Source organism: Verticillium alfalfae, genomic scaffold (assembly GCF_000150825.1).
Source record: "Verticillium alfalfae VaMs.102 supercont1.2 genomic scaffold, whole genome shotgun sequence".
Taxonomy (NCBI): domain Eukaryota; kingdom Fungi; phylum Ascomycota; class Sordariomycetes; order Glomerellales; family Plectosphaerellaceae; genus Verticillium; species Verticillium alfalfae.
Genome location: NW_003315037.1, coordinates 2,388,293 through 2,397,170, shown reverse-complemented (window position 1 = coordinate 2,397,170; position 8,878 = coordinate 2,388,293). Strand labels below are relative to the sequence as shown.

At 53.7% G+C, this 8,878-nt stretch overlaps 2 protein-coding genes across 2 annotated transcripts; one reads left to right on the top strand and one right to left on the bottom strand.

The window, feature by feature from the left end:
• Positions 1-409: 409 nt before the first annotated feature.
• On the bottom strand, positions 410-2,050 carry VDBG_02202 (cerevisin; the record flags this gene model as incomplete). The annotated part of the gene is made up of 3 exons (XM_003007968.1): positions 410-656; positions 745-1,619; positions 1,679-2,050. The coding sequence occupies 3 exons, from the start codon at positions 2,048-2,050 to the stop codon at positions 410-412; spliced, it is 1,494 nt and encodes a 497-aa protein (XP_003008014.1).
• Positions 2,051-6,554: 4,504 nt separating this feature from the next.
• Positions 6,555-7,116, top strand: VDBG_02201 (hypothetical protein; the record flags this gene model as incomplete). Its single annotated transcript, XM_003007967.1, has 2 exons — positions 6,555-6,839; positions 6,901-7,116. 2 exons carry the CDS (start codon positions 6,637-6,639, stop codon positions 6,968-6,970), a joined length of 273 nt encoding a protein of 90 aa, XP_003008013.1.
• Between the last annotated feature and the right edge of the window lie 1,762 nt (positions 7,117-8,878).

The window sequence follows — 8,878 nt, the reverse complement described above, 5'->3', positions numbered from 1 at the left end:
AACCAGAGTCATGACGTTATTGAACATCTTTTCTCTTACATAATTCCACCCTCCTACAAGTTAACCTTGCATAATGTCATGACATTCTCGAACATCGTCCGTCTTACCGTATTCCACCCTCCTCCAGGTCATTACATAATGTCATGACATGAACTGGCCGTCTTGCCACTACGAGACACAGAAGGCAGCACGTTCACAATTGCGTTCAAGTGGTCAAGTGAAATTGTGTTATGATTGACTGAAAGAAATCCGTTCCGTGCTACTGTAGCCCTAGCTGTACAACAAAACACCAATCCTTCCTAGCAGAATGCTAAAAAACCCAATGATGATGCCGTGTTCCTGACTGATAAGAAAAATATGATGCCGAAGCTCCGTGTCCAGCAAAGACGACCGCGCCGAGGCGGACCCTTTACAGGGAGACCTCGTCGAGAAGCTCCTTGAGCTCCTCCTCAATCTTGTGGAACTTGGAGGAGAACTTCTTGGCCTTGTCGGCGACGACCTCAAAGTCCTTCTGGATGACCTCCTCGACATCCTCGACAACAGAGTTGAAGGTGGTCTTCTTGGCGGCACCCTTGGCAGTGTAGCTGCCCTTGGCGACGATGGCAGAGTAGTTGTTGCAGCCACCGCCGTTCCAGGCGAGGATGTTGGGGGTGTCGCTGGGGATGCCGGAGAGGGCGCCAATGGTGCCGACGGCGATCAGGTTGGCCCTTGAGCTTCTTGGGGGTGATGGGAGAGACCGAGTACTCCGAGTCGGTGGCAGGCTGGAGAGACAGGTAGTAGGCGAGGAGGCCGCAGATGTGAGGCGACGCCATGGAAGTGCCGGAGATGGTGTTGGTGGCGTACTTGGAGCCGATCCAGGTGGACAGGATGTTGGTGCCGGGGGCGAAGATGTCAGTGCACTTGCCGTAGTTGGAGAAGTACGAGCGGGCGTCGCCGAGCTCGGTGGCACCGACGGTGACGGCCTGGGCGGCGGCAGCGGGCGAGTAGTTGCAAGCATCAGCGTTGTCGTTGCCGGCGGCGACGGCGAAGTGAATGCCGGCCTCGACGGCGGCATCCACGACGCGGTCGAGGGCAGTGGTCTTGCCACCGCCGAGAGACATGTTGGCGACAGAGCCCTTGAAGCCCTTGCGCTTGCCGTCCTTGGCCTTCTTCACCTGCTCGAGGTGAGACTGGGCAGCCCACTCGACACCCTTGACGACGTCAGACATGGTGCCGGAGCCGTTGGAGCGGAGGACCTTGACGGCATAGACGTGGGCCTTCTTGGCCACACCGTACTTGGAGCCGGCGACGGTACCCGAGCAGTGCGTGCCGTGGCCGTTGCCATCGACATCCTCATCGCCCTGGGGGATGGTCTTGCCCCACTTGGCGCGGCCCTCAAAGTCGACGTGGTCGACGTTGGTACCGGTGTCGATGATGTAGGCATCAACACCCTCGCCAGCGTTGTCGGCGAACAGGTACTTGTTGTAGTTACCAAAGTTCAGGCTCTCACGGTGCGAGACACGAGCGAGGCCCCAGGGGGCCGACTTCTCGACCTCGCCATCGCACTTGTCCTCGGTCTGGGCCTCGGTCTGGACGGGCACCATGGTGTGGACGATCGAGTCCTTCTCGACAAACTCGACCTGGGGGGGGATCATGGTCAGCAGCTGAACTGATGGGAGACTTGCGTGGGGCAACGTACATCGGCGTGCTTGCGGACCTCCTCAATGGTGGCCTCGTCAAAGTGGCCAGAGTAGCCGAGGAAGCCACCGAGAGTGTAGGTGTGCTTGAGACCTTCAAAGGTCGTCTCGACAAGAGGCTCCTGGCCGCGCTTGCGCAGCTCGAGGCGCTCGGCGCCCTTGGAGTCGTGGATCTTCTGGACCCACGAGTGGTGGTCCGAGGCGGATGACTCGCTCACATGGTCCTTGAACTTGACGATGTACGAGTCGGGAATGGCCTCGGCGTTGGAGGACGAGAGGATGGGTGCGGCATCTCCGTGGATGGTCTCGGTTGAGAAGGAGGGGGTGGCGCTGACAACAGCCGCCACGGCAACGGCACTGACGATGACTCTCATGCTGGGCAGAAATCGAGCTGGTCTACCTGCGACACGGGGAACTCGACAACAAAGGGACACGACAAACAAGGCTTGATTGGTGATGGAGCTGGATGGGGGGGAGAGGAGGATGGATGGTGAGGAGATGGAGGAGTGATGGAGGAGGTTGAGAGGAGGAGGAGGGAGCTCTGGCTAGATAAACCGCCGGAGGCGGCGAAGCCAGCCAGCCGTTCGTTCATTGCGTGCGCGTGCGCAGCTTTGGAGTGTGTGACGCATCCAGGCACCAGGGTGGCTGACACTTGGCCGTACTATCAGGGCCAACACACCGTGCTGGCAGTGGGCAACAGCACCCTGCAGGTCAGCAGAAACCAGCGCCGAAACAGACGATAACACTGTGTACTACGTCCACGCCCCTTCTCCACACAGATAACAAAACCAGACCCCAGCTTCCCACCACTGACTGACCACCCGAGATCGGCTTAGCGCAAGGCGGAGCGGCCAATCAACGCCACCTGGCGGGTTCCCTAGGCGATGCATGTACTCAGGAACAGGTCACGTTTCCAAGGTTCCAGCCTGGCGCGGAATGGGGGGGAGGGGATGCAGTGAGGCGGCAAGAGAGCTTGAGCTGCTTGAGCTCCGGCTGTGGTGGCCTCCATGGATGCCTCAGTCCCCCCAGCTGCCGCGGCACAGCGCGGACTGCCCTTTGACGAGCTCCATGACGATTGCTTTTCTGTTGAGTGCAGGCAGCGATCCTACTTGTCTCTACTGTACCTCAGACCTAGGCCACCGCGAGGTACTGTTGGCCTGCTCCGCCCTGATGGTGCGGGGAACCTCGCTCGCCCTGCTCCCTCTCTGGCACGACGGAGTCCCTTGATGGGGGTTCCGCCTTATCAGATAACGCACGAGTGACAAACACACAGGCAGACAGGCGCCTCCCTCGCTCTCGATCCGGGTAGGTACTTGTAGGTCCCCAGGGAATCCTCGGAGCTTAGCCGTACATCCGAGTCAGCTTTCCCATTTCACCGCCATGGTGTGTTCCACCACTGCTCTGGTGCAATTGCCATGACTGGCGGGGGACACACCCAAGATGACCCGTCGTCGACGAACGCCACCCGTCCAGGTCACATGAGGGTCTGGGCATATGATAGCATCGCTGCCCGTTTGGCGTACACGCATCAATCAGTTATTCGGTTGCTGGTCTGCCCTAAGGGAACATGTGCCTGCTACCGGGAGCCCAGAGAGGCCCAGACAATGGCATAACTTTATGCACCAACTTTAACCCGCGATCGGATCGAACACTGCGTTTTGAAGGGCGTGGGCTTCTTCCAGATCCAACACCTGACCTTGATGGTTCTACCCACCCGCTCTGACCCGTGCCTAGCCTCGAGGTATGCACGCACACATGACGGTTCATGACGGTTCATGGCGGAGTAGGTGTGTGGGACTTGTGAGTGTGCGCATCCGAAGGGGCTGACGCGTGCTTGTGTCGTGCATGACCGTCCGTCATTCCACACGAACCTGAACACCTGTAGCTTGCTCATCGCAGAGCATTTCAAGTATGTCCCTTTCGTGGAAGACTCAGTTCTACTCCGTATCTTAGCTCTCGTTAGTACCGAGTCTCGCCGTGCTGATGAACACCCATCCAGTGGCACTGAAGGACAAAAGTCAAGCTCTTTCGCCTTCCCGGTAGTGACCCAGGCCGTGCTCGCCTCGGGTCTCGAGTTTGCTAGATGACCCCTCAAGGCATCACGAACCACCATCAGTACACGTCGCACCAATGCAAAACCCAGCTGAAAGTAGAAACATGGCCCAGAGAATTTCATTTGGACTGTGTCTCGGATGCGAAGGAATCAACAATTGCTTCATCTATTCCTAGTGCCGCCGACGCCTGAGAGGACGGAACGCCCGTAGCTTGGTCAGCATCTCCCATGTAGGTGTTCATCAACGAACCAAACCACAGCATGGAGTGCGGATATACTGATCACCTCGAGCGACTTCTGTTCGTGACACCGATAGAAATTTACAGCCTGTCTCGCCTTCTGAAGGCTATCTGCTCCGCCTGCAGGAGAACAAGGTCGCCAGTGCTGTCCAGGCCACTGATCGTCACGTATCGGGAGGCACCTGCTGAGCCGAGAAACAGGGGGCCCCAGAGAACTGTTTCAAAAGACTGAGGCCCCGAAAGAGCGTATACAAGGTCTTCCCCTTAGCTGCGGAGGGCCAAATTCTAGATGTTTTCTGACCCCTTCCTCGACAGTTGACTGCAGATATCGCCTGCGGAAGACCTCTTCACTATGCTCATTCCCTCGCTCTGACACATGCTATGACTCTGCGGAAGGGTGATTATGGACTCTCAGGTTTCCTTGTCCTCAGTACCTACCTAGTGATGCAAGATTCTCGCCTTTTTCATCCAACCGACAATCAAATATCATGCTCAGAGAGTCAGAGCTCAATTAGCTCTTCACATCAGCGCGGCCAACTCACGGCTTCAGGATCGAAAAATTACAGCATTGAAATCGGTTGCGGCATACATCTATGGCCCAGAAGTAAGATCATCAAGAGAACATGACACACGAGAGGGTCATGTGATCGAGACGCAGGGAGGCATTATTGTTATTCCTGCCATTTGAAAAGAGATCTCCTGTGAAATGTCCATCAATCATCGCCGTGGCCCTCTCCTTAGTGCTTACACATCATGGTTTGAACTCCTGCGCGTATACCAGTGCATAGACAATTATGAGGTTGGCAATTCAGCCTGTCCATGAGCTGCAAGCAGGAGTTATCCAAATCAAGGTGCTTGCCCCGACAACGATGTTAGATGATGCTCCTGGGTCAAGGACTCGATATCTCCAATGCTCGTTGATCTGTTCCCTCCGATTTTGCGCCCATTCTTGTTTCCGTCATTCCTTCAGCCTCAAGGAGTGAACCCTGGCATCCCGATGGCAACTTCGCCTTCCGAATTGTCGTCTGGACCGCCAATGATGTCTCGCCAAGCACTGTATTCTGTGTGGATCTGCAGGAAGCCTACAGCGAACATATTTCGTCCATCATATTTTTAGGAATGTATGAAATTTTGATGTGAAGGCACCTATTGACCATTTCTTACGTAGCGTTAAGCAGGGAGCCAACAGAAATGCGACGTGTCAGTTTGACCTGACAGAAGTGCCGTCAAGGAACCAATCGAAGCACGTCACGCCACGAGTGCTTTATCTTCTCGAGGGATTGATGTCTCGTGGAGTTGTGAGAACCGTCTGGTGTGCGGAGACAGCGCTCCGCCTCAGTGCAGTCTGGTCGTGGTGTTGAGACACGAGTACGTGCAATGCTAGCACAAGACACTGTCTTGCGACTGCAGGCGGGTACACCCGCGCGACATATGGACCTCTTCCAATGCTAGGACCGACATGGATGTTCATCCTCCATGCTCCTGTCCACTGCCGTCATTATCTTACCAACATGAGGACCTAGGCAAGTGGACTGTCTTGTGGCGCGGAATGTGAGGAACGGGACTTCAACAGGGATAGAAGTAGCTATACCACATTGACAGACAATCGCAACCCCGGCTTTTCGATGTAACAAATGAAGTGTCGTTTCCTCAACGGAAATCACCGGGTCGAGAAAGGCTAGATGGACCATGTGCTTTTACAAAAGTGGCAAAACACCCTTCCTTTTGACATGGACGCAGTCCGGAGAAGTTGTAAAGCGTGTAGTTATCGTGGTTCTCCGGTGTATACAACCAATATCGTCTTTTTCATTACGTATAGAGAGATATGTACACAAATTGTTCTTCCCGTGCACTTCCTGGAGAAGTTGCTCTGTATCTAGGCTTGAATCACAACACGAGTACTTTGAGGTCCGCCGACTTCCATCACATGTGAATCAATGTAAAACAGACATTTTGTTTTTGTATTCTAGTTGTATCTAAACTAGCTCGAAGTGAGGAATAACGACAAATACGTTATCAGAGATCGCGGTCTGACACATGCGAGACGACCGGGTAATGTGGGATGTGCGCTGGCAATCATCCGGTTGAGAAACCCCAGCAACCCTCAACAGTCTGGGAGCTTTGGTAGATGGTGGCATAAACTCATCATATGTCACTTCTCATGTCCCATGTCCACATTACCCCCACGATTTGAAAGCAAGACAGACTAAACCCGCTCTACTACAGGCTCGCTCCCTTAGCCGCCGTTGAGGCTGGCGTTGCGGCACGCGCCGAGCCTTTGCCAGCCTTTCAACAGGCAGTATGTACTAGCGAGTTCCGGCCTCATGTGCCATTCGATAGCACGTCACTCACACAAAAGACTCTGTCACATGGTTCACAAACAGCGCCATGTTTCTCCAGGCTCGAGGTACAGTCCAGCGATAGGGGATGTTTCAGTCTTGATGCACGACGAGTGTGTTGCTGCGAATTGCTCTCATCTCAAATCCTGAGGTGAGAGTATATCCACCGGAAATTGACTCTTGATCCACGCGGCAAGCGAATATAAAAACCTTGGGCCTTCCCGCAAGTTTCTACCGATCTCTCTTCATCTTGTCATTAGCTCTCACAACAACATTCAACCTACAAACGCTTTCACATTTTTTTGCGACTCCAACAGCAACCAGCAACCATGAAGGTCTCCGTCATCCTCGCACTTCCTGCCCTTGCCCTCGCTGCGGCAACTCCCGCTGTTGAAGAGCGCCAGCTTCCTGTCATTCCCAGCCTGCCTGGTCTTCCTCTGAACCCAACTTGCCTCCTGCGTATCGCCGGCATCACTTCCTGCGTCCCTGGTGGCGTTGATGCTGACACGCTCCTGAGTGATCTTCTCGGCTGGTATGTTGTTCCAGCACTTCTCAAAACCAAATGTTCAGGTGCTGACATGAGTCGCTCGCAGCCCCGTCCGCGTCATTCTCTCTGCCCTTGACTGCATTCTCTCGGGTGTTCCCCTTCCTGTCAAGGAGTAGGCCTGTAAACCACATCAGATTCGATCCCTTTGAGTATCGAAATATTTGGTTAAGTATGGGTTTCGGGGTCAGCAGGACGCTGCAGGCAACGAAAAGGATGGAACAGGACATTTTCAGTATCTATCAAATAAAAATCATCGGTACCGCACAACCACTACCGTAATACGAAGTGAGACTTTGATTTGACTAACATTCATCAACTGCGTCTGTGCCCGAAGCATCCGCCAACAGACACTTCAACTCGCAACGACGAGGTCCACCCCTTGCAGGCATCAGCAACGTCCACGACGCACAAATTCGTCGAAGGGAGAGAGACGTGCAGTGCATTGGCTCGCAGTGCACTTCCAGTCAAATACAGTAGCGGCATCTCGACCAGCTTTTGGGACTTTTCGCACCGATTCATCGGCTCCACTGGGCACATTGATGAATTTTAGTTGGGACGGGACTTTCGTAACATGAAATCTGATGCAACAGATACAATCTAAGGCACACAGCACAGGCCAATACTCGTCATTATTTCACCTCCGCCCCAACCGCGATTCAATTTCTCCTGAAGATGTCACATCTGGCCGTTTTCAGAGCTGGTTGCGCTTCCTCGTTGGGCCTTGTGGCCAACACCCGATGCAAGAGGACTGCCACAGGCTGTTGTATTTGCATGATGAGATTTATGCTGGTTTGTCTGAGAAATGCATCAGTCTTAACATTGAAGAATCCCTGTTCTAAGCCCTGCGTGCACTACTTGGTGTTACTTATTGTATATAGGTAGCAAGTTGACAGAGCATGGTTTGAGCAGAGTGGAGAGGTTTTTCGTGCTAGGTCCAGGGGCAATGGATAATATGCATGGAGGCAGAATCAATCTGAATTCTGACCTTCCGCAGCTAGGAAGCCCCCCGCAGTCCTTATATGCACGTTCTCGTAGTCCCTAGCCGCTAACCAGCCCCATGCTCCGCGACTCTGGAGGGGCCTCCTGACACAAGTGGATCAGGTTTCACACTCCATATCTCTGGTGATAGCTTAATATCCTCTTTCGTCTGGACTTTGCCTTCTTGTCTGGGGACCCCAAGGTGAATAAGGGGTTGGTGAAATAAGGACACTGCCAAGAGAAGAGGAGTTGAAACTAATACCAATGTCTACTTGCTGTTCTGAAACTTCCGCCATGCATCCACAGCATCGTCGTAACCTATCTTTTCCAGATGCTGGGCGACTCTATGGCGCCAATCCCTTCTAGAGTCTTCATCCCTATGACTAAAATCCATTCCTGCCGAGAGGCGAAACTTGGTTCTAACCCATTCGATGGGAAGGAACATAGCCAGCAAGCTCCCAATCGATGATGCCCAGCGAGCCTGTCGAGGCATCGACAAGAATATTGGTAGGGCCAAGATCACAGTGATAAAGGACAAGTGTGGAGATATCCATAGACATCTCAGTGCAGTTCTTCAGAAGCTGCTGTGGAGAAAGGGCATCCGTCATCTTGCTGTTGCCTTTGACGAGATAACGCTCCAACAACTGGCGTCTATCCACGCCGCCGATGATATCGCCCTTCCATGCTGCTAGGCGATTGCAAATCTCTGCCACCTGGGCGATGTAATACTGACGTTCAGCTTCGTCCAGGCTGGGCCAAGCCTCATCAAGAAGTTGGCCGGGAATTCTCGAAACGATAAGGAAGTATCGCGAGTTAGTCTCAAAGTGATGGAATACAGTCGGAAAGACAAAACCTTGGGGCTTCTGATTTGAGAAACTGTAGAGTAACATGCTCTCTGGTCACGTCCGGATGGTCGATGTGATGCGCTTTAATGAACGCTTCGCCCGCCCGTCAAACGGCTGCCTGATTGTCAACTGCGTGGACTATCGAGATAGAAGATGGGTCTTCTGCAAGGGGCTTGAAATCCGGGAGAGGCTCGAATGCAC